The 23,718-nt window shown below is 53.1% G+C and overlaps 2 protein-coding genes across 3 annotated transcripts; one reads left to right on the forward strand and one right to left on the reverse strand.

The window, feature by feature from the left end:
- Nucleotides 1–2,902: 2,902 nt before the first annotated feature.
- KBTBD13 (kelch repeat and BTB domain containing 13) lies at nucleotides 2,903–4,812 on the reverse strand. Its single transcript, XM_082488558.1, has one exon. It carries the CDS (start codon nucleotides 4,679–4,681, stop codon nucleotides 3,299–3,301), a length of 1,383 nt encoding a protein of 460 aa, XP_082344684.1. The 5' UTR covers nucleotides 4,682–4,812; the 3' UTR covers nucleotides 2,903–3,298.
- A 1,316-nt stretch (nucleotides 4,813–6,128) lies between these two features.
- Nucleotides 6,129–11,268, forward strand: RASL12 (RAS like family 12). 2 transcript variants are annotated; one of them, XM_082488685.1, is made up of 6 exons: nucleotides 6,129–6,363; nucleotides 7,275–7,391; nucleotides 7,493–7,549; nucleotides 8,677–8,750; nucleotides 8,844–9,034; nucleotides 9,854–11,268. In XM_082488685.1, the coding sequence occupies exons 2-6, from the start codon at nucleotides 7,283–7,285 to the stop codon at nucleotides 10,236–10,238; spliced, it is 816 nt and encodes a 271-aa protein (XP_082344811.1). In that variant the 5' UTR covers nucleotides 6,129–6,363; nucleotides 7,275–7,282; the 3' UTR covers nucleotides 10,239–11,268. The 2 variants fall into 2 exon arrangements, with proteins under 2 accessions (XP_082344811.1, XP_082344810.1); XM_082488684.1 differs by lacking the exon at nucleotides 6,129–6,363 and having other exon boundaries at nucleotides 7,139–7,391.
- Nucleotides 11,269–23,718: the final 12,450 nt, after the last annotated feature.

Raw genomic sequence — 23,718 nt, forward strand, 5'->3', positions numbered from 1 at the left:
TGCAAGGGTTTGTGCTCGGGGAATTTCGTGAAATCGGAACAGAGAGATGGGGAACGGCTCGGCTGCCCTCGTGCTCTGCCCAAATCAGGAAAATTCAAGGGATGCTTCCCGAAACTGTGGAGAGAGTGGCTCCAAATGAAGTTAAGCACGAATGTCGGGATCAGGGAAATCTGGATGCCCGGGGGGAATTTTTGTGTGTAACTGAAGGACGGAGAATGGGAGATTCAGATCACCTTACGGGATGTGTCTCTTGGCTTGGCCGTGGAACAGGGGACAGCATTCACAAAAAAGTGTATTATTTCCCTGTGAATTAGACACAGATGTAATTTCTTTGAGTAAAGACGGTTGGAGGGGTTCCGCAGAAATGTATTTGTGTCTTTTCCTGTGAAAATGCCAACTGGCACAACCCAGCAGAGAAAATTCTTAATTAGTTGCGTTAGTACCCTTTTTCCATTGTATCCTTCCAAACGATCTCCCAGCCCAACGCACTGCCATCGAGTTAAAACACCGTGTCCCTTCGCTGCGCGTCTCTAGGTAGGTGCCAAACACCAGCAGGAGGGTACAGCCTTCCACGGCTGCCTTCGTCCTCGCCTGGATGCAACGAGGAAACTTGGCATCCAGGTGTTGGGGGACTTGAGCCGTCCGTACCCAAGGATGCTTTATACCTTCTCTTCTTTAACGGCATTGAAAAGGAAAATGTGGCACCTTGTATGGCCAAGGGAGGTATTCGTGGGGAGTTCACAGGCTCTTCTTGGAGCTCCCAGCCCTGTTTTTACTCCAGCTTTCCCTCGGTTATACAAGCTTTTATTTTTGATACGGCCCTTATAAGGCAAGTCCATTCTACAGACAGCTTTTCGTTACGTTCATCCTTGCCAAGATGATGTCACCTTAAAAAAGAAACTTGCAAAAGGTTAAATTGTGATTAGATAGATCGCTTTGCCCCGAACTGTAATCTTTGGCGGAGTAAACACCATGAAGATTGAAAGGGGAAGATAAGGGCGCTGTGCGGGTGCCAGTAATGCAGAACGTTGAGGGCTAAATTCTGGTGGAACAAAGTACATTCGCAGCGTCTGTGCCCACTCACTGTGCACAGGCTGAACAGCCGCTCGCGCTCGTTAGAGGTTTGCTTGGTCCTGCCTCGTCATTTTTCCCCTCTGCTTGCAGAGGTAAGAACTATTTTGTTTTTTCCTCCCTGTGCATCTAAAATGATCTTGCGTTACTTTCTGTATCATGGTATGGATTGATGGATGCAACAAATTGCTCCTCTCTTGGGAGCATCCATGCCATACTCAACAGTACCTGCCAAGACCTGCTCTTTTCCCCAGGTGCTACACTTACGATCCCAAAACCTTGTGTGTTTTTTTGGCAAATATCTTTGTAAACCCCTGAACCACCCAAAAATCAGCATGTGAAGGTGGGGGGAGGGGTCGTATTGCTTGGTGGTGTCAGAGCTGGAGGGAAGGGGAGAACCTGCCAAGTTCAGCTGTCCCGGGTTAGCCACAGGAGCCCGTCAGAAATATTTTAGTAACAGAATTATTTTAACTTTATTTTAATGGAGGGTTTAAGCTGTTTGTTCGACTTAAAACAGTTTTAAAGCAGCGTGCTTCCATGGGCTGCTTTCAGTTAGGAGAAGACAGCCTGAAATGTTAATTGGCTTCGTCTAGGAAGGGAACAAGGATTTGACTTGATGGGTTTTCTGCTAACGCTCTGCCCGAGGATAGCAATGCCGCTCGCTGATGCTGCAGCACGGTGTAGAGCTGGGTGAGGGTCACCAGTGTCCCCTGTGCCACCATCAGACCTGCACCTCCACCGGCCGCGGTCCCCATCGCAGGGGTGACAGCAGGGTGGTGGCCGGGCCCAGTGGCAGAGGGCAAATGGGGACAAAGGCACATCGAATGGTTTTCAATCTGGACATGGACGCAAGCTGGGGGTTTCTTGTTTGTTTTGGTTTGCGGTTGTGTTGTGTTGTGTGGGGTTGGTTTTTTTTTTTTTTTCAAATGCGGGAACTGTTTTGAAAATGCTGAGAACTTGGCAAGGGTCAGCAGCGGAGGTATTTGAGGCATCCCAGCTGGTATTCCCTTCCGCTCCGTCTCGGCTGGGACGGCACGGGCAGCCTGGAGCCTGTCCCACGGATGGGAAACCAGCTGAGCCGTGGTCTGGGTTTGCTGCTGTCCTGGTCCCCACAGGTGTCCCAGCAGTGCTGCGGTCACAAAGGGGAGCTCTATGTTCTCCAACCATCCCCAGAGCTGGTGTTGAGGGCTAGCAACCGTCAACACCAGGGGGTGGTATCTCACGAGAACAGCTCATCTGGTTATGGAGCTCTGCTAATGGAGAAGACCTCTGCAAGCCTGGCATCACCGCCCAACGGTGGTGCTCTCTCCCTTCCTCCCCTTTTCGCACTCTTTGTGTTTCCAAGGTTTGCCATGTCCTCATAAAGACCCTGTCTTGGCTCAGATGAGCCTCTGATGAGCACCAGCACCTGCCACTCCATTGGGTCTGTGCTGGGGCTTGGCAGATGAGCCTGGAGGAGGCAGTGGCTGGATAACACCCTCGGGGGTGTGACAGATGGTTCCCAGGTCCCAGAAGCTCCTCAGTGCATTGAGCACCTGATGCTCAGGAGATGCTTTCCTTCACCCCCCCTCCCATCTCCCCTCTCCCCTCCTCCTCCCAGGACCCTGTTGTGGCCAGGAGCAGCCGTGGAGATGTCCCCAGGGAGCACGGGGCTGTGTGGGAACCGCACTCCCACGTACAGCTCCGAAACAGAGCTGCAGCTGAAAAAGCATTCAGCGGACAGGAGCGAGCCTTGACGTGGATCCCCGTTAGGAGGTTTTTTTCTTCAGAAGGAGGGGATAAAAAACCCCAAACCCCAAGAGTAAAGAAAAACACAGGGTTTTTTATAGCTTTGCTTTTAATTCCTGGATATAATGAATGATTTCTCGTCAGAGCAGATAGGAGGTGGGATGCTGCACACCTTCAGAGTGCGGTCAGAATAAATATAACCTGTGTTTGTGTCTCTTTGGTATCTGTCCTCTGCGGAAGCCATGAAGCTCTGCGTGTGGGTGGCTCATGAGCCCACATCTGGTAGGACTTTACACGCAGCCCGTGCAGTGCAGGTAGAGGCAGCAGCAGCTGCTGCAGCCCCTTTCTCTCTGGCAGGTCTAGTGTCACCTCCAAGGTCCAACGTGACATGTCCCTGAACCTGGGTATGGCTCCACAGAGGAGAGGAGCCCAGGGGAGCGGCGGGTGCAGAGCCAAGGCCACGTGCAAGGAGAGCATCCTGAGGTGGGATGGGGGCCACCTACATTGCGATGTCGTGGTCACGCCTTGGTAGCCGCAGGAGGAAGGTCTGCAGGGAGCCGCTGCGCGGGAAACCTGCCCGCTCCTTCTTGAACCTCCAGGTCTCCTCTTCCACGGAGTAGACGAGCGTCAGCATCTTGTTGACGGTGTAGACGGTGTCACCCCTGATGACAGCAGTGAAGAGGGCTCCTTTGCTATTCACAAACTGCCCAGGCAGGGCAGTCCACTGCCGCGACGTCAGGTTGAAACAGTCGATGACACAACGCAAGAAGTCATCTGACGGGCCGTTGCGCATGATGTAGAGGTTGTCACGGTGGGCCACCATGCAGTGCCCATAGCTCTGGTGCCGCTTGAGCTCAGTGACAGGAAGCCATGCGTCTCGCTGGGTCTCGTACTCATAGATGACAGTGGTGTCCAGCGGCTTCCACAAGCAAACGAAGATCTGCCCCATGGCTTGGGCACAGGGTGCTGCCGCGCTCGGCTGTGGCAGGTCGGAGACAAATGTCCAGGTGCTGGAGGCCACATCGTACCTTTCCACGGACTTCAGCGAGATCTTCTCGTACTCCCCACCAATGGCATATAGGTAGCCCTCGTGGCCCACCAGCCTGACGTCGTAGCGCAGCTGATGAGGGCTGGGGAACTCGCTCCAGGTGTTGGCATCGGCATCGTAGCAGAAGCTGCTCTCCACCACCTGCTTGCTGGCCCCGTAGACACCGCCCACAATGTAGATCTTATTATCCATGGTTGCCATGCCGGCTAGGAATGTGCTGGCACTAAGCGGCAGGCAGGAGAGGGTCCTCCATGTGTTGGTCTCCTCATCCAGGTAGCAGATGGTCCTGGAGAGGTCCTCCAAGAACTCAAAGGTGGGTGTGTGGGCTCCTACTGCCACGAAGGTGCTGGGTAAGAGGGCTTCCACGTAGGCCAGCAGGTCAGCGGAGAGGCAGTCCAGGTACTCCTCCAGCTCGGCGTAGCTGTCCCTGATGTAGAGTGCAGCGCAGTGGAAGAGGTCCAGGAGACCGAATATGGCGGCGGCTTGGTACAGCAGGATGCAGTTGTCGGAGTTGATGGAGTGGATCAGGTACTTGGCCAAGGGCTTCACCTGTAGGAAGGCGGCACACTCGACCGCCTGGAAGGTCTCCTCGCTGCCAAGGACGGGTCTCTCACCCGCCAGCACCTGCAGCATGGCGAGGAACCCGGCGGCGCTCAGCTCCCCCAGCCCGATCTCCTCCTGCGTGCTCTCCTTCATGCCCGAACGGAAGAGGGCACGGAAGTACTCGCTGCTCTCCACCAGCAAGGTCTTCTCCACCCAGAACGACTGCTCCTCCACCCGGATACGCACCCGCTCCGGCGGTCCTGCCTGGGAGCCTTCCTCCTCTGGGGTCATCCTCACCGGGGGGCTCAGTGGCTCTTAGGGGGGGAACAGGGGCAGCACCCGATGCTCCTCCGTGTGGTTCCCCAGCGCAGCCCCCTCCTGCCTCCGCCACCCTTTGATGCCTTCGCTGCGCTGCCCGGCGGTCGCCACGCCGCTGCCTTGTAATATAAATACCTTCGGCTAAAGATAGCCGAGCTCGTGACCGGGGCCTTTCAAAGGCATCCACCGAGCTCAGCTGCCCACCCAAAACACAGGCAGGGCTCCGGCGTCACCGGCTGGCGTGGGTCACGGCGGAGGTGCCCGGCTCGGTCACGGCTTGTCCCATGGAGAATGCCCGGCCATCCCAGGGGAGACGAGTTTCGGTCCCTCCACTCTTGGGCATCCTCCTTGCCGTGCCCTCCCTGCCCATGGGGAGGGCAAGATGTTTGCGTGGCTGGGAAGAGCATGTTGCTGCACTATTATTTTTTTTCCCTTATAAAAGTGGGTTCTATGGCCGCAGGGAGGTAACTGACGTCAGCAAATCTCCATGCCATCCAGCCCGGCTGTGGGAAAAGGGCTTTGCCACCCCTGAGCGTGGCCACGGGCAGGGAGACCTTTACGGGTCCGTTCCCTTTGCGACCCTCCCCAGGGAGGAGGCACGGAGCAAGCTGGGCAACATCCATCCTTGGCGCAAGGAGCCATAAACCAGCCTGTGCTTCATCTGGGGAGCCTGTGGTGAGAAAAATGAAGTGCAGCAAAAATCCGGAAAAGTCCTCTCCGGCCGCAGGGCTCGTCCTGCTCCCCTGTAACGCTGCGGGGGAGAGACAACCCCCCCTCCCCGACTCATGCAGAGATTGATGGAGAAAAGTGTTATTTGTGGCACATTGCTCATTTTTGTGCTATTCCCAGCTTTTTTTCTGGCTAGAAATCCCATTTCGCTTCTGCTGTGGGGTGCCAAGGAGGGCTGGCAACAGGGGCCCCAATTCCCCCCATCACCACCTGCAGCTGGTCTTTATTTTTGATGCATAATTTAATCCAAACAGCATAATGATGCATGATTTAATCCACTTTGCCACAGGTATATTTGTTCCTCCCTCCTTAACTCCTCATCCCAGCAGCCGGGAGTTCCCGGGGCGCCACGTTACGGCAAAGCCACTGCCGCAGGATCGTGGCCCCAGCAGGTTCCTCAAAAAAATCTCAGTTTAGGGGAGAAGGTGAGAGCTTTGCGCTTGTGTATCTGTCATTGATCCTTATGGGTACCCAGCTTGAAATACCACATTTAGCTGCGATTGCTTTTAAGCATCCTTGACCTGAGTCCAAAGAGGGTCCGAGGGTCAGGGGTCCCTGGAGGGGACCTGTGCTTCCCACAGGGGAGCGATCCCCATCCTCCCCATCCCTGGGGCGTGCAGGGACTTCCACACTCCCAGACTATTTTGGGAGGGTTTAAAAATATCCTCCCTGCATTAACGGGCAATCATCCCAACGGCGCAGCAGCCCCGCATGGCCACGGAGCGGCCTTCGCCCCCCAGCCCCGGGTACGGCCCCCCGTAGAAACCCCTCGGGGCCGGCTCAGGGGCCGTACCCAGCGGTCCCGGGCGCTGAGCCCCATCCCGAATGGCTGCAATTGCCATGACAACGCTGACTTCAGCCTCCGCCACCTACTCGGGCTCTGAGCCCGCTGGGTGCTGGCTGATGGCTCGGTGCGGGCGGCAGCGGTGAGTACTCCCTGCGCTCCCCTTTCTCCCCTTGGGATCGTGCTTTTTAGGTGGAAAAAAGGGGTTGGTTGGTTGTTTTTTTACCCCTGCAGAGTTTCTGCCAGCAGCAGAGGGTCTCTGTGCTTAAATGTGCCGGGGGAGTGGAGGGCAGGGGGGCGGCTTTGTGGGCAGCACCGCTCCGGGGTGCTGCTCCCGCCCGCGGGAGGTGTAATGAGCGCGCCGGCCTCAGCCAGCGGAGCGGCACTGGGCTTCTGCACGCCGGGGACATAGCGAGGTGGCCACCAAGCGCAGACACGATGCGTTTCGGGGCCGGGGGTCCCTGCCTGAAGCCCCGGGGAGCTCGGGGGGGCCGGTGTGCGCCCTGCCCGGGGTGGGGGGGGGGCGGACGGGACCGTCCTCGGGGCGGCCGGGGCAGCGTGTCCAGCCCGGCGCCGGCGCGGCAGCTTTCCTTACAAGGAGTTTGGCCGGGGCCAGGGCGGCGGGACCCGCGCTCGCCCCCGCCTGCCTCATTCATCGGCAGCCCCGGAGGCGCAGGGGCCGCTGCTCCCCCGGTCCCGGTCCCGGTCCCCGCGCAGCCCGACTGGTCCCGCGTCCCCTCCGGCGGAGGGTTTTAAGGTGGGAGGCGGCGTTTTCTTTCTCTTTCTGGGGTGCGATGGGTGGGCAGAGGGCTTCTGGGGGTGGGGTGGATGTCCCTGTCTTTGCTTGGGTGGGGGGCTGGTCGCCAGCGCGGCGTGGGGGTACCGGCTGCCCCAGCTCCGGGATGCGGATGGAGGAGAGCAGACCCCCCTCCCCGGTGCTGCTGAGCCCCCCCCTTTCCCCCGGGCTGGGGCACCCCACCAGCCAGGCGGTGAGAAGGTCCCCATCCTGCATGGCAGAGGGTGTCCCACGTTCCCCCGCGCTGTCTCCCGCAGGACAGAGGATGTCCTCGATGTTCGGCAAACCCCGAGCCAGCGGCGAGCGGCCACCCCAGAGCCCCCTCGCCGAGTGCAACGTGGCCATCCTGGGGTGCCGAGGGGCCGGCAAGTCAGGTGAGACGGGTCCCCCGCTGCCACGGGGGTGGCCAGGCATCGGGGGGGTGCCGGTGCCGTGGGGGGACACCCACCTCACCCGCCTCTTTCACCTCCTGCAGCCCTGACCGTGAAGTTTCTAACCAAGAGGTTCATAAGCGAATATGATCCGAACTTGGGTAAGATGCTTTCTCCGCGGGTGTTTCCCCCCGGTTGTCTTCCACGAGCTCCCATGGAGCATCCTTCCCATCTCCTGCATTTCCCACGAATATGGCATTTAAGGGGCGGGGGGGAATCCTATTCAAAATTACATGAAAAACAACGGAAGGGCTGGATTTGACCCAAACCCGCCTGTAAAAACAGAGGTGAAAGCAACTCTCTCTCCACGGGTATGTCCCATGGGGGAATGTCGGCTCCTCGCATTGCCCCAAAGAAACTGAAAGCCAAATTATTGGGGGTCCTTCGGGAGCATCTTGTGCCTCCTGCTCGCTCCTGCGGGTGTCGGGCAGGGGAAGGGCTGGGGCAGTGAGTGCGGGCGGCAGAGCGGGGGCTGCGCTTTGCAGTGAGCGGTTCTGGGGATTTTTTTTTCCACTCGTTTGAGTAATTAATAACTATTTTCCTAGGCCTGACTCCAGGGCGCGGGGAAGAACCGTAAATGATTTATCAGGGACATTAGGGAGATATGGACCTTGTCCAGGAACCGACTCCAGTCCCTAATAACTCAGCGACTCTTAGGAAAGAAGGATAAATCCTTTCCTCCTCGGGTCTTTTTTGGGAATGTGGTTTCATCTTCCCACGTCAAAACCTTTCCGAAATGCATCCATTAGGACCTGGCCCAGCGAAGGCATCTTTCTCCCAGGGGAATAGCTCAGCAGCTCTCCCTGCCTGCTCTCCTTCCAAAAAGAAAGGGGTGCTCCTTTTGCCTGATTTATTGGGAAACAGCCCCAGTGTCAAGCCCCCAGCTCGCTTTATCTCGCCGGGTCACGGCATTTAGATAAGGGCTGAGCCCTGGGCGAAGCAATTGCTGTGTTGGGCTCCTTCCCCTCCCTCCTTCTCGCCGGGAGCCCATGCTTGCGGCGTGCAGGGGGAAATAACTGCTCCCAGCCGGGCTCACCCGGCGGCATCACCACCAGCCCCCCCAGATAATGTTGCCTCAGGAAGGAGCGAGCTGGGAGGTGCCAGTGGAGGATGCTCCTCACTAGGGGATGAGCTTTTGCCATGGCGCTCCAAGCATCCAGGGCTTTTCTTGGCTTTGGAGAAGACGGGACACCCCAGCCCATCCTCACAACCACCCTTCTCCTTGCAGAGGACACCTATGCCTCGGAGGAGTTGGTGGACCAGCAGCCCGTGCTGCTGAAGGTGATGGACACCGCCGACCAGGTGAGGCACCGGGGCACCGCTGGTGCCAAATACCCGGTGTAACGTGGCTGGACCATGGCTGGACCACAGCTCAGCTGCTCCTCTCGCCCCCAGGACGGCCCCGGGAACTGCGAGCGCTACCTGCGCTGGGCCAGCGCCTTCCTTGTCGTCTACAGCATCAATGATAGGAAGACCTTTGAGGGCTGCCAGCGCTACCTGGAGGTCCTTGCCCTGCACGCAAGAGGCTGCCAGCGCCGCTGCCCCGTGCTCCTGCTGGGCAACAAGCTGGACATGGAGCAGTACAGGTATCGGGCACGGGACAAGGCTGTCTTTCCCAGTAGGGGAGAGCTCGCAGTTCACCCCCCCATCCCTCCGGCTGGGATACAAACCCCAAATCTGATTTTTTTTTTTGTGGTTATTTCCACCTCCACTGGTATTCGCCACGTCCTCCCACATCTCAGAGGTTCCTGCTCTCCTGCCCGGGGGTTGATGTGTTTATTTTGAGCCCGTTGGTATTTTCAGCGGGATGTTTTTCGGCTGCGTCGTGCGGCAGCGTCACCGTCCCCGGGCAGGGCTTGAGCCTGCTCCAGCTCCTCGCTCCCCTCTGGATGTGCCCTTTCCCTGAAGCCCTTTTTCACCCCATTCCCCACTGCCAGGACTGGATGTCCCCGGTGTGTTTTTCTGGCCTTTTGTGCCACTCTGGGGTTGTGCTGAGTGTTGGTCCCATGGGTCCTTGAGTCACACGTATTGCTGACCCCCCCCTCTCCCCTCCCCGGGCTCCCAACACGGAGGCTTCCCCATCCCCATGGTGAGGACCTGCCCCATCTCCTCCCCGCTTCCCAGTGCACTGCCATCGCATCCAGCCTCCCGTGTCCCTGGCGCACATCCCCAGCGTGGGAGGTTGCATGATTCCCCAGGGATCTGCACAGCTCATTGCTCCAGGATTTTGGGAAAAGCATAACTCTTTTGGACTCACGTCCCCTGCTTGTCCTAGGAGGGGGGACAAGCAGGTGCTGCTCCGGTGCTCACTGGGATGCAGCGTCCGTTGCTCCCAGCTTGCAACCCTTTTTGGGTGGTTGCAGCACCCCAAGGTATGCTGCAGCCGTCCCCTCTGCACCCGCCAGGCAGGTGCCCACAGCCGAAGGGATGTCCCTGGCGAGCAGGTTCGGGTGCCTGTTCTACGAGGTGTCAGCCTGCCAGGACTTCGCGGGGGTGCAGCACGTTTTCCACGAAGCCGTGCGGGAGGTACGGCGCCAGGCGGAGCGGAGCCTGCCCGTCCAGCCACTCTTCATCACCGAGGAGCGTCCCTGCCTGCCGGTGGCCACGCCGGTCACTCTGCCCACCCACCATGGCTTGGCCAGCTGCACCTTCAACACCCTCTCCACCGTCAACTACAAGGAGATCCCCTCGGTGGCCCAGGCCAAGCTGGTCACCGTCAAGTCCTCGCGGGCTCAGAGCAAGAGGAAAGCTCCCACGCTCACCTTGCTGAAAGGCTTCAAGATATTTTAGGATGTGCCCCTGTGGGCTGTGGAGTGGGTGGTGAAAAAAACCCCATCCCCCCGGCTCCACAAGGGCTGAGACCATCCGTGATGGAGTCACGGGCACCGCAGCAGCTGCTGGCAGACGGCGGCCCCGGTCTCCGTGCCGGGGCAAAGCCTGCAGTGGCAATTCAGAGAGCGGACGGGGCGCCGAGAGTCCGAAATCGGCTGTGGCATCACTCTGCCTGTCCCCGCCCTGGCTTTTACCCCCCTGGCTGAGCGCTGCTGCGGTGTTTGCAACCTGTCCTGCCACCGGCACTGGGGGCCAGCCCAGCTTTCCGTGCAGATCTGGGCAGTTCCCGGAGCAGCCGGAGCCGAGGGCATCGCTGGGAGGACGAAGGCCGTCCCCAGGGCTCCCCAGCCAGCTTGGGCACCTGGCAGACAGCAATGGGATCCCAGGAGGAGGGAATTAATCATTAATCAGGCAAGGAGGCACCCCTCTCATCCATCTCACAGGTCCCCTCACTGAGCAATAAGTAGGAGGAATTTTTAATTTTTTAAAAAATCTGAACGAGAAAGGTGCAGATAGTTTCAGCCAACTAAAGGCCTCAGGTGTCCTGACTGATTTCCATGCGTGGAAATAAGTCATACCAAAATACCTGGTTTTTTAACTAACTTTTTACACTATAGTATTCCTTTTCAAAAGCTTTTCAAGGAGAGATGCTTCACTGATGAGGACAGGCTCTGAAAAGCCTTTGTTTAAAAGACTGATATATTTCCCCAAATGTCTTAAATTATTTCATGGCTTCCACGTGTGCCCGGAGAAGGGTGAGAAGTGAATCCTAAAGCAGACCAGACTCCACCTGCGCCCAAGCCGGGGCCAAGGGCTGTGCGCTCGGTTTCATTTGCTGCATCAGGTGAAATGTTCTGCTTCTCCCTCCACGTGCATATTTGTACATACATGTATATATATATATATGACCTTACTGATGGAGAGAGAGATTGAATATCAACCACTTTGGAAAATATTTTAATAAAGACAATTTCTGAAAAGAACAAAAGCGCTTCTGCTTCAGTGTGGCTGTTTTCCTGATGGGATGTGACGGCACGTTCCCTGGTTGACTGCGGGAAAAGCCTCCCAACTCCCACCTCCCAACTCCCACCTCCTGCCTCCCACCCCACCTCGGCTCCTGCCCATTATCGCTGGAGGCAGGTGGCAGCTGAGGGAGGGGGTGAAGCTGGGAGAGAAGGCTGGAGGCAGCCGAGCGCAGCGGGCGAAGACCAGCCAGCCGGGAGCTGAAATGGGGGAGGCAGGGGTTTGCCTTGAGTCCAGAGCCACTTCTGCAGGTGCAGCTCTCCTGTTTGCTTTTTTTCTCTCTTTTGTTTCCCCAGGCTAAACTATATTTTTAAACTTCCTTCACTACGAATCGAGACATTCTGATACATTCCTTAGGGCCTAAATGGTTTGACTTCAGCTGCCGTTATATGGCATCCTCAGACCTCTCTGTGTACAGAGACGTGACGGTCCCGTCCTTCCACTGGACTACCACTTCTCCTGATCTCTGCTCCTGGAGCACGGGCTCCTGCTTTCGCGGTTCAACTGGGCTGTATTCCCGCACAGGCATCAGGGCTTGCTTGGCGTCCAGCTCAGCCTGATGGGTGGCTTGCTCTGCTTCGCTATACATGTGGATCTTCCTTTTCCTGCAAGGAAAGCATAAGAAGGAATGCGGAGTGAAGCAGCAAGCCCAGCCCGCATCCAGGGGCAGGGATCTACCCGCGGTGATGGTTACATCCATCTCTTGGCCCCCTGGCCCTGGGAACACAGTAGCTGCTGATGGGCAAACCCCGCCAGCTGCACTGTGTCATGGAAGTGGCCTGAAGTGTTTGAGAGCTCACAGCCGCGGGGTTTACACTTGGAGAACACACAGCGCACCACATCGCCCAAAGCGAGGCAGTGACACCCAGCAAGCTGTCATTAAAATGAGAGCACGGCAGGCTTGTAACATTAGCTTTTTCTCTCCTTTTAAGATGAAAGCTCTAACCCAGATGTAAGTTTTCTTGCTGTGGAAGACAGCGAGTTGCTCCTCAGCTGCAGGGCTGTTGTGCAGCAGTATGTCCCAGGGGACCATTGTGGGAAGGCAGACGGGGAAAGGCTGGGGAGTCCTGCTCCAGAGCCCCTGTATGCCCCTGTACTTAATGGGAGAGCACTTCACACCACACGTTTAACGTCACTTCCCTCCCAACAGCCCCATTGGGCTGGGTAGAGCTGTTGCTGATACTTTACTGGTGACAAGGCAGGGCCCAGAGAAGTGGCTTTTTCCAAGTAACATACAAAGAGGGCAAGGAGTCAGGCAAGGTTTTACAATAAAGCACAGTTTAAAGGGAGTTTACCTTTGCTCTTCTCCCCATCACTCAGGGCTTGTTCCTGCCCTGCGTCTCAGCATGATGCCCTGCCCTGCCAAACCCCCATCGGTCTGCCTGGAGGAGTCTCAGCGCACCGCCACTCACCAAAAGACCTCCAAATTTTCCTGACTCACCTGTTTCGCACAATGTTAATGGACAGGAGGAGAAGACCCAAAATCATGGCCACGAAGGAAAGCGCAAGGACGGAGTAATTCCACGTTGATGCTGGGGGAAAGCACGGAGAGGCAGCGTTAGCGTGCACAGAGCAGTGTGGCCTGCAGAGCCCGGCCAGGCGTTTTCGGAGGCTCCCCAGCTCAGAGTGCCATGGCTTGGCTGCAGGATGAGGGCATAAGTGCTGGTGTCCATCTCAGCACCCTGAGCAGAGTACCCAGGTTACATTTTTGGGGATAACCTCAGCCAACTCTCCCTCCCTGGGCATGAGACTGACTTACACAACTGCTTTCTGCCTCTCCCATCCCTGCCTCAGGCTCTGTATCTCTCACGCTGACCACATCTGCCTCACGTGGCTTTTCAACCCCGCTGGGAGCGGCTGTGACCAAGGGTGGGAGCAAAGCTGAGAGCCGCAGCATCCCACCATGAGCACTGCTAGAAGGGCCCCTCTCAGCTCTGCAGCTTTTGTCTCTGCTGCCACACTCAGGCAGGCAGATTTCACCCCCGAACACCGGCTGGGGTGCGCAGCACAGATGGCAGCAGATGCTCCGTCCTTGGTTTTCGTGGCTTTAAAGTTGAATCTTGGGGCGCTGACCTGCTCATATCGATCCGCTCCCTCCACTCTGCCAAAACCACTGGTCATCCCAGACCTTTGCTCTCTTGGCAGGCTATGCCTGGAAAGAGGCTGAACCCCGCTCTGGGAGGAGACACTATCTCAGCAAAGCCTCATGTCTGTCTTCCCCCATGGCCTGCTTCTTCTGGAAGTTGGACTGAGGGTTTATATCTCTGGGGTACATCCTCTCCTCACGTAAATCCCTTGGGCATCTCCATTAGGCAGGAGGGTTAACAGCCAAGGACTGTGTATCTCTATTTCAACTCTCAACCCAGGAACGTCAATGGGACTTACGGTCTTCTCTGCGGAAGAACCAGAGCAGCTGTTCCAGCTCTACTTGGTCTATACCCAGCGCAAGGGTCATGTTGCCTGCTGTGTGGTCATACACGTGTGTGCTGGTGAGGGCTGCAGCGAAGTACCTGTCCTGATCTGCATTGGCTGCGGAGGAAAAGAGCAGAAAGATGAAATGCTCGCCCACTGCAATACTTTGGGCCAGAAATAGCCTTCCCCTTGGCTCCCAGTGTTGCCCAGCACATCTCTCCAAGCAGGCAGAACGCAGCCACGACAGCACAGCCTTATTTCATGCACCGAGAAGTGAAGAGTGATTCTAGCTCACACTGCAGATCCCGTTATGGCGGGGCACGCAGCGTTGGAAAGACCCCAAGACGCTGACTGCGCCTTTCCACACTCCCCAACAGCGTGTGTGTGTGTGTACGTGTGTACCACCGGTCCCTGAGCACATGGCACTTACCTGCTTTCTCCTCACACACGCTCCTGTCTGCAACATCTCGCCATTGGGCCTTGAGGCCTCTCACGTTATTGAGAGCGACTCCTTTCCTGTTTGCCACCAGGTAGCCCTGGCTGTTACCCAGAGGAGAGAGCAGCGAATTCGAGCAGTCCCAGCTCATGTAGCCCGTGCTGCCGCAGAGACTTGTCTGCACTCTGTCGGCCCCCACCACGGAGAGGCAGCTCTGTGTGCCGTGATTCATTAAAAAATCGCCTTGCCAAGACCAGTCTTGGAAATCTGACTCTGGATTACAGTCCTCCAGTCGTAAACTCCCATTCATCGGGCTGGCTTGTAAACACTGCTTGACTTTAGCATTTTTCATCAGAAAAGCTTCAGTGTCTGAAAAGAAAACAGCATACGAGTGTGGCCACCCCCTAAGCACAGGACATACACGCACACAGAGTGTATAGGGCAGATGGGAATGACACCCAATTCTGGAACTAGGAAATTAGCGTAGGGCAAAAGGCATTCCAGAGACAAACTGCCTCCAGTCCAGCTTCTCTCTGCCAGGGCTGCTGGGCTCACAGCTGAGCTTTCTCTAACCCACACTTCTCAGCAAATATGGCTCACGCATGTCCTTTTTGGAGGGTCTTGGGAAGCTCAGCTAGACTTGCCCTTGCGACTAGTGCGGAGCTCTGTTTGAAGCTCTATCTGTAGCTGTTCCCCGGAGAAGAGATGACGGTAAGCTCCTGCCCTAGACTTGAGCTCTGCTGAGCCCCTTGGTGTGCTGGCTGGTGCCAGCCCCAGCGCCATGGAGCCTGGCCCATGCTTAGCCCCTTCCTGACAATCCTGGGAGGTGGGAGGCTGCTCTCTTGGTTTGTTCGAAGCGGCAGAGGAGGCTCAGACCCTTTGGTGAGCCTCATTGCTCATTGCTTCTGCTTTGCCTCTAGGGACAGACATCTTGATGTCCTCCTTCAGCTGGATGAACTAGGAACTGCCTCCAACGTCTCTGTCTCTGGCGAACCAGAGAGGGAATGGTCTGGAGCTCAGGTCTTTCCAGTTTGGCTGCCTAACCTTAAAGCGTCAGCTGGAACATCCCTCTGCACAGCAGAGGTGCAGAAAGTCCCAACATACGTTGATAATGGGAAAAAATCAAATGTCCGTGAGTCAAGTGTCTTCCTTGGTGTCAAAGAGATTGCAACAATGCTGCGGGTGCAACTTTCTCCATGGTTGAGCCAGGCTGCTGCTGGTGTATACTGAGGAAAATGGGCCCACAGAGAGGAAGAAACCGTATTTCCAGAAAGTTAAGGTCTTTAACGCATGCCTTTGCCATAATACTATCTGTACGTTTGCCCTCAGCCAGTGAGGTGTTCATAAGGTCATACAACAACACTGGAAACTCCTGCATGTGTACATTGAGCTCCCACGAACCTGCCCTGCAGACAATGCCTTGCCGTAACCCCTGCTGAGCCTGGTGTGGGTGAGAGCCTGTGAAGAGGCACAGCCTCAGCACGTGTGACCTACTTCACCCACACTATTATCCTCTAAACCAAGACTCTACCTTGCAGCAGGAAAAATGGGATTATCCAGAAGAACTTCATATTTGCATGTGCAGCTGGGATGGATCACGCCTTCGCCAGTGTTTCTTCAGTGCACAGATGCCTGGCAAAGAGAGAGAGAGGAGAGGTGAGGGATAACCTCGCAGCATCCTCTGCTAGCTGCCACTGCGCGGTGCCACTGGTTTTATCGGTGGGAGCCCTTGAAGTTATACGAGTTATTACTCAGAGGGACTGGAGACAGCAGGCCAGCATGTTTCTCCTCCAGTGTCTACAGCAGATGAAAGGAGACAAAACCACAAGCAGAAGTGACAATCTTTTAAATGAGACTCTGCTCATGCTGATTCCCCTCCCTGCTCCAGTTCTGTATTCAGAGACGGGACCTCATGTACCCCTGCAGTTGTGTCACCTGTTTTCTTCTGCAGGTGCGAGTTTGAGCTGCCAGGACAGGGTGCAGACACCCTGGGAGCCTTTAAGGTGATAGCAGAGTGGGTCTGGCTCAGGGCTGCTGCCTGGGGTGGGACCCCTCGCCTAGGTGACCCTGTGCAGACATGAGCTTGGCTGCTGGGAGCCAGCCCCTCCCCAACAAAGCTCGCTGTTTCCTTTCTTGCTCCCCTGCCACGATCCTTAGGGAATACATACTCCGTGGACAGTGACTACCTGCTGCCAATCCACTGATGGTAGAATAAGGGCGTGGAGATGAGGAAGTGGAGGGCTCAGCTCCAAGAGGAAAAGCCGGCTTGCCGTTGAGGCAAAGGTATCTCCCATCCCTCAGGGAAGCAGAAAGCTTCTCCTTGACCTTTAGTCCCTCATTTGTCAGTGGCATCAATCCAGTTTTTATGGCTGACGTCCAACTCATTTCTTCAGCCTCCTTTGGAGGGACCTGATCAGAGCAGAGGGCTTTCCCGTCTGCTCACTGTGAGTTAGCTGGGGATGGTTAGGTCAGCCCGCTGCTCAGCCACTGCTCGCTGTCCCCATCTGAACTGTCACTCATTCATAGGTGAATGACACCACAACACACACGCATCCCTCAGACACACTGGCCCCACAGGCCATTAATTATTATATGAAGACGTAGGCTTTTACGACTGTGTGATACTTTCAACTTTTACCTGCCTTTGTAGAGTGGCCTGGCACTGTCTGAAACTGTTCCCTGGAAACTGCTCACAAGCGTGTTCCACCGTGCCAGGCGTGTCAACAACATCGCTGCTGACTCCTCAGGGAAGCATTTGTCCTATCGGTTATAGACCTAATGATTGCTACTATTTCCCCCCCCCCCCCCTCAATGTCTTCACAATTCAAAGTTCACATTTTATAGCCAACCAGGCATGCAGGCTTGCTCCCTGCTGCCAGAAAACCACCTGTTAGCAATTTTTTGAGGACGGGACTCTGAAGTATGTGGTCCAGTTTGACTCTGTATTTCAGAAAATATTGGTAAAGCTGCTCCCTGCAGTTAGGTATGCCAATTACCTTACCGTCTGGGTAAGCTTTAGCTTATACACATGGATCACTCCTCAGAAAGGAGGAAATAAAGTTTTGGTGCCAATGAAATCAAGTTACAAGTCTGCTACACCCTGATAGGACGTGCCACTAGAATGTGTTAAATCTTGCTGTGCAAGGCTTCTGTCTAATCATCTGCTGGAACAGGAATATTTGGCATGCATGTTGCTGATTTTCTCCTGAGGTGTTTCATAACTTGTGGGCCACCTCCTGGCGTCCGCACTAAAGCTCCCATGCACAGCAGGGATGCTTAGAAAGCTGCTAAAAGTACTTCACTACTTCATAAAGTCTTCAGCATCAACAAATCTCTACCAGGCACAGGAGGCTGGAACATCTCAGGTACAATACAGTAGCGGAATGGATATTTATCATGCTTTAACAGGAAATGTAGGTAAAAGACTTTAAGGGTACACCCTGTTATTTTAAAGATCTTTTACATCTACATCAAACTGATCAAACTAGTTTGGAAGTTTCACTCATCAAAGCTACAAAACAAAGTGTTCTCAGGCCAGTGCATCTACCCCAGCGGAAAGCCTGAGCAGGATCTAGAACACTGCCTGCACCACCAGTTTCCTCAGTAAGGAAACAGTGAGTCCCACAATTGGGCTGGACACACTCTGGAGAGTTTGGATCTTCCAGCCTGAAAGGCAAATTTTTAAAGTAATCTCCTCCTGCACAGCTGCTCTGCCCCTCTGCCCACATCCCGGCATGGGCAAACACTGCTCCACCAAACAAGCTGAGAGAGTGTGGGTGACATCTTCTCTGCTGCTCCCCTGTCCACACGTCTCAGCAGTCACTCTGGCTGTGGTTGGATGCGGATGAGCCCTTAGATCCAGGCCTTGGACAACTGTAAGCTGTGGACTTTAGTCTCCTAGCCCTCTGAAGACAACCCAGACCCTTCTGAGGTTGCTTCCCAGCTCACCTACAACACGGGAAGCTCAAACGAGAGAAAGCTCATGCATTTTATGCTTGTATGGAAGGAGGCAGAGAGAATAAAGAGGACAGCACCTCTCAAGGAAACATTTTACCTGTGCTATTTTGAGTTTATATTTATACGTGAACAATTTTGTAATTTCTTTCTTTTTGCAAATGGGATTTTCACATCAAAAGCTGCAAAATTTATATGCTGTGCTTACTTCAGGAAGAAAGAGTCACTCACCAATGCTGTCCCAAATCCTCTTGTTCAAAATCAGGATCTGTGGACTTTGGTGGCATCCTAGGAAATCTCAAGAAAGTACAGAAAAATGGCAAGTGACTGCTTTTCACTCTACATATTGATCCCGGCACTTAAATGGTAAAATCCTTCCTCCTGACAGAAGCCTTTGGAGATATGAGACCCACTGCACGCACAAGGCAGAGCTGAGGGATCGGTGCTCTAAAGGTTGGCATCACTCGGCAAGGGGCCTGTCTTGTGCGGAAACACGCACGTCCCCAGCTGCACGTGGACTGTTTCCAGCCAGGGCGCAGCACGCAGTACTGTGAAATTACCATGTACTCTGTATGTCGGTTTTTATCCGGTATAATACTCAAGGCTCCTTACCAAGCCAGATGTTGCCCTCACTCTGCAAATGAGAAGTCTTGATATACTTACTATATTGACATAAATAAAGATAGGGAAAAAGGTCTTCTGGAAAAATCATCAAGTACAGCTTCTGTTAAGATGATAAAGTCCCTCTGGACACTACTCACTACACAATATGGGGCAATGCACTTACAACGTCCCAGTCTTTGTAAAATAGTCTCCTCTTGTCACTCTCTCTCTCTGGTGGTTATCTTATCTTAACTGATTGTGTTAAAATGCGTCGGTTATTCTAAATATATTATAAAAGTGGGATGGCCTGTCTTTGGGGTTCATATAGGATATACAAAGGCACACCACGGAGATATAAATGGATGGGTTGGTTTATAAAGGTATATTAAGGATCAAATTCAATTAAAGAACACAAGAAAAATATTTATTATTTAAAATAGTAAAGCAAGAAGGCAGTCTGTACTATTTGTTAACCTTTGAAAAGTCAAAAGTTAAAGACCAAATCTGAGTTGTATTAAATATCTTCCTTTGACTGCTTTCCAGGCTGTTTATACGCACGAGTTATCCCAGCCTGCTTCTCACTTGCCATTCAGTCTCTCCTTAAACATGCCATACAGCCTTTGCTTAAAATTTCCAAGAATCTGAGCTTTCTAACTGAAATAAATAAATAAGCCTTTCTTTAGAGATAGCTATAAATTAACCCACCAGCTAGTGCACCAGGAATGTCCGTTAATCTCCGCTAACTCACCAGAAACACGCAGTTCCCAGCAGAGAGGAAGCTACATTTCTTCTTTAAGCCCCGCTGTCTGAAACCGTCTCCTCCGAGCACCCATCAGCGACTTACTACGGCAACAAGGTCTCCTTTCCTCCTCGGTATGCTACGAGCTGTGATTCATTCTGCTCCTGAGTCATGTGTGAAGGCCAGTCCAACAGGTGAGGTTCACTCCAGCCTCTGAAAAAAACACACCACTTTAGTGGGTCCATTTACAGTAGGAGGTGAATGACCTTTTCCCAAAGAAAGAACCTTAGGAACTTCCAGCTTATTTGCTCAAGCTATTGGCATAATCAGTATTAAAAGAGCGTGCCGAGTGCCGAGTAGAATGACACTCAGTAATAAGTTACCCTGGGGTTAAAATAAAAGATAATGTTCACTCTGCCTGGCTCGGTCCTCATTGCATAAAGGAAGCATGTCCTGATAAAGCAGATTATTAGCCTCTTTTTTTTTTTTTTTTTTTTTTAGTCATTCTAAGGTTCTCAGAGCATCTTACAAGAACCACTGACTTTGCAGGCAAAGCACAAATCACCCATCAGAGATTTTGCCGCCCCTGGAGATTTTGCCATCCCTGTTTCACAGGAACTGGCGAGAGCTGGCTAAGTCAAGGGACTGCCGTGAGGCCTTGCAGCGTCAAAAGGCTGATGTGCTGCCTTTTTTTGCCAGACAGATTTGGAAAGGAGGATTCCTCCTCCCTGAACTACCTGATCCATGGATGGAGCTGTGTACTGCAAAGCAAGCCGGACACCTCTCAGTGATGGGCTTGGAGCACACAGCTAGCACTGGTTAGCTTCAACTTAATGGCGATGGGCACAGTCTCCACGTCTGTCCTGTTCTCGGTGTTTTCAAAGCTTGAAATAAAGTGTCTTTGGCATTGAAGCTGTGTTGCAGTGTGATTAATCTTTTGAATCCCACCTCACATCTGATTCAGAGCTTCCTCTGGCTGCCCCTGTGAAATTTCGCCCAGCAGGCATGCATACTCCCCAAACAGAGATGTTTTACTCTTCAGTGTCAGCCTGGCCGCGATCGGATGGGAGCTCTCACGCAGAAAACCATCCTCTGGGAAACAAGAGCTCCTCTCTGCTGGGGGAGGCGGGTCGAGCTGGGATATCACACCACGCTGTAAACCGTGCTGTCTTTCCTCCTCATTTCAAGCTGGATCATTTAAAAAGTGCCATCACACCCAGGAACGCTTTTCTACAGTGACAGGCCAACAAGCGGTCTCACAAGCTACGCAACCAAATCCTCTGACTCACTGCCTTTGAGAACAGCACAAAGAATGCCTGGCCCATGTAGTGCAATCTCCGAGTAGAGGGATGGAGATGCTAACCATGGTGAAGAGGTGGCTGTAACTGGAGGAGGGTGACTGCAAAGCCCGAGAAGGTCCCCTTTCATCCCAGGTTCCTACATGGCTTTATTTATGTATCTGTATTTTAATTTAAAAAAAAATAATATCCCCAGCTGCTGTGTGGAAGCTGGGCATGATGGTGTAACCCACATTTCCCTCAACTGAAGCCTCTGAAAGCAGCTGAAGAAACCTGATCAGAGGAGACAGAGTGCCTGCAGCCCCTGGGAAGTCATGGGCAGCTCTGCAGCTCCACAGCGGCTGTTTGGGTCTCATCCTGCCTTTGGGCTGTTTGCAGAAGAGGTGTCCGACAGCTCCTCTCACACGAGAGACCCCCAAAGCCCTACTGCAGCTCTTGCAAGTTCAATGTCCCACAGTCAGTGGTGAAGTGCTGGGACACCTCCACTCACCTTCCTGGGGTGGCGTGGTGTCGGTCAGGGACAAGTCTTAGTGCACCAGCACAGCAGTGCCTATTTCACCCATGATACCCCCCAAAAAAAATAGTGTCAGGATGCAGGTAGGTGGCCGAGATGCCTTTAGAACTCAGTGTGATGTACATGGGAATAAAACCAATTTCCCACTGGTTAGAGTTGTCCCTTACCTAGTAATCCTCTCCTTCTCCACAGGACCACGAATGTACTCAGGAGCAATCTCTTCAGCAATGGCTGTGTTTTATTTCATATTTCCCTTGACAACATTGGCACCCTTTAACGGGAGGTATCTTTTTACTTCTTGGAGACACTTTCAGTGTCTTTGGCTAGGAAACAAAGTGGAGATAGGATGTTGATTTGTGTTCTGCTTCCTCCTCGGATTTGTCTTCGCTACTCTTAGGAAGAACTTGCCTGACCTTGGCATTTCAATTTTGCTTATCTTTTTTGATCCCTTCTGTGTCTTTGACCCGAAATGCCTGGTTACAGAATAACTAAACATTCAGGGTTCGCCTTTTTTTTTTTTTTTTTTTGCCATGTACAAAAGCAGAGTTCAAATGCAGCAGGAAAGCAAGATTTGTGAGGTTTTGTTTTTTTTTTTCCTGAAACAATCAGATTGCTGTTTTCATTCTGCTGGAAAAATTTACATCAAAATAATCTTCAGTTAAAATTCATGTACGCTGTGTCCAAGACATAATGCTAAATAATAGCTGTAATCTCTTTGAACTGTACAGTTGTATCAGAGCTGAGGATGAATTACTTGGGAGCAAGTACACTGGAATGAATTTAAGTCCACTTCATAAACTCACTGCAAATGAAACATTAATTACTTCATGCCTAAGTCTGGCAAAAACTCAGCACGGAGTTTCAGTATTTCCAGGAGCCTTTACTACTGGCAGAACTGAGAATCCCTCTCCAGGGTTTAAGTCCCCTGACGAGCAGCAGGTGAAGCTCCACATGCAGTGCTGAAGTGGCACTGACAAGTTTAATGCTTCCCTTGCCGGGATCTGATACCTGGAAATTAACAGCGAGAAGCAACCAGATACCGGGTTCTAATTCCCAGCTTTTGGGTGGCATTGGGGCCATCCAAACACTCATGGTACCTCCCTGGCATTTCTGAAGTGCTGGTGATAAATCCAGGGTTTCACCCAAGACCTGAGAGCTGGTATTCTCCTGCACGACACAGGATGTCTCCTTCCAGCCTGCCTTTCAGCGATTGCGCTGTCTGCTTCTGGAAACCATGAGTATTTTTCAGCATCCGAGATATTATGTGATCAACTTTTTTCAGCATCTGAGAGAAGCGGTCAAATTACACGCTGTCTGGAACACTGCTTCCTCTCTTTTGGCGCCTGATACCCTTAAGTGCCCATAATCACTTAGTTATTGTGCAACAACTAATTGTTCCCTGTTAACCAGCTCCGTGCTATTTATGATAAGACAGACTGCTCGCCTGCCCTTCTTCCCCCATCTGCTTTCCAAGATGAACTCTGCTGGTTGCTTTAATCTCTTCTCAAGCAGAAGCCATTCCTTCATCCTTGTTACCCTCTTGTTTGTCCTTTGATTTTTTTACCATATCCTTTCACCTATGCACCGTGAGATGAGGCAGCTGGAATCGAACAGTGTCCTGCATGTGACTGAACTGAGGCTTTTCAGGGGGCTCCCCAAGTAATAGAGAATTAAGTTTTCTGGAGCAATTGATTCTTACGTACGGGTTCTGAGCTAGGAAATGACCTCGCTTTTTAGTAGTGTATTCTCCTTTTCTCAGGGTGCAGGAATATAGGCACATCAGTTAGGATGTCATGACTTTTTTTTTAACCTGTAACAGCACTTTCTCCTTAGTTTTCCTTTGTTTCCACCGCTGGAGATGGGGGCATCTTCCATGTCTCAAAGAAAGCCCTAATGATGGGCAAAACAGATGTGAAAAAGGGAACGAACAGGCGCAGCACTGCTCAGCATGGCACAAAATTTCACTGTCTTTACTGATCCTTCCCTCCTCTATCCATGACATAAATTCTGTCATCCAATTTCCAAGTAATTTACGTTTTCACTGGCATATAGGACGTTCCCAGATTCTCACATTCCACATTTTAGAAATCATTAGTGTCAAAGACTGTAAGATGTACTGTGATTTAGATGCATAGGGAATCTGTGTATGTAATTTACATTAAGTGAAAAGCTACACAAACAAACCATCTTCCCATGGGGGAAAAGAACATTCTTGGTAGAACGATAAAATATTTTCATTCTTATGTTATGGGAGAAGACAGTTCTTTAAGTGGTCATTCTGACCCCACAGTTTACAAAAAAAAAGCATTCTTTAAATTATAATCACTGTTAAAGCTGTCCACAGCGGCGGACACAGATAGCAGCTTATCAAACGCTGCATTGCAGCCAGCAGAAAATCAGTGGCTGCGGTGTCAACACCCCTTTCTGTCCCCGACATTCTTCCGCGTTATCTCCGCCCT

Source organism: Vanellus vanellus (genome assembly GCF_965231255.1).
Source record: "Vanellus vanellus genome assembly, chromosome: 11".
In the NCBI taxonomy this organism is placed as follows: domain Eukaryota; kingdom Metazoa; phylum Chordata; class Aves; order Charadriiformes; family Charadriidae; genus Vanellus; species Vanellus vanellus.

Coding starts and splice junctions, on each gene's coding strand:
- KBTBD13 (XM_082488558.1), bottom strand. CDS start 4,681: ATGACCCCAGAGGAGGAAGGCTCCCAGGCAGGACCGCCGGAGCGGGTG.
- RASL12 (XM_082488684.1), top strand. CDS start 7,232: ATGGCAGAGGGTGTCCCACGTTCCCCCGCGCTGTCTCCCGCAGGACAG. Junction 7,392..7,492: donor CCGAGGGGCCGGCAAGTCAG/GTGAGACGGGTC, acceptor CACCTCCTGCAG/CCCTGACCGTGAAGTTTCTA. Junction 8,751..8,843: donor TGATGGACACCGCCGACCAG/GTGAGGCACCGG, acceptor TCTCGCCCCCAG/GACGGCCCCGGGAACTGCGA.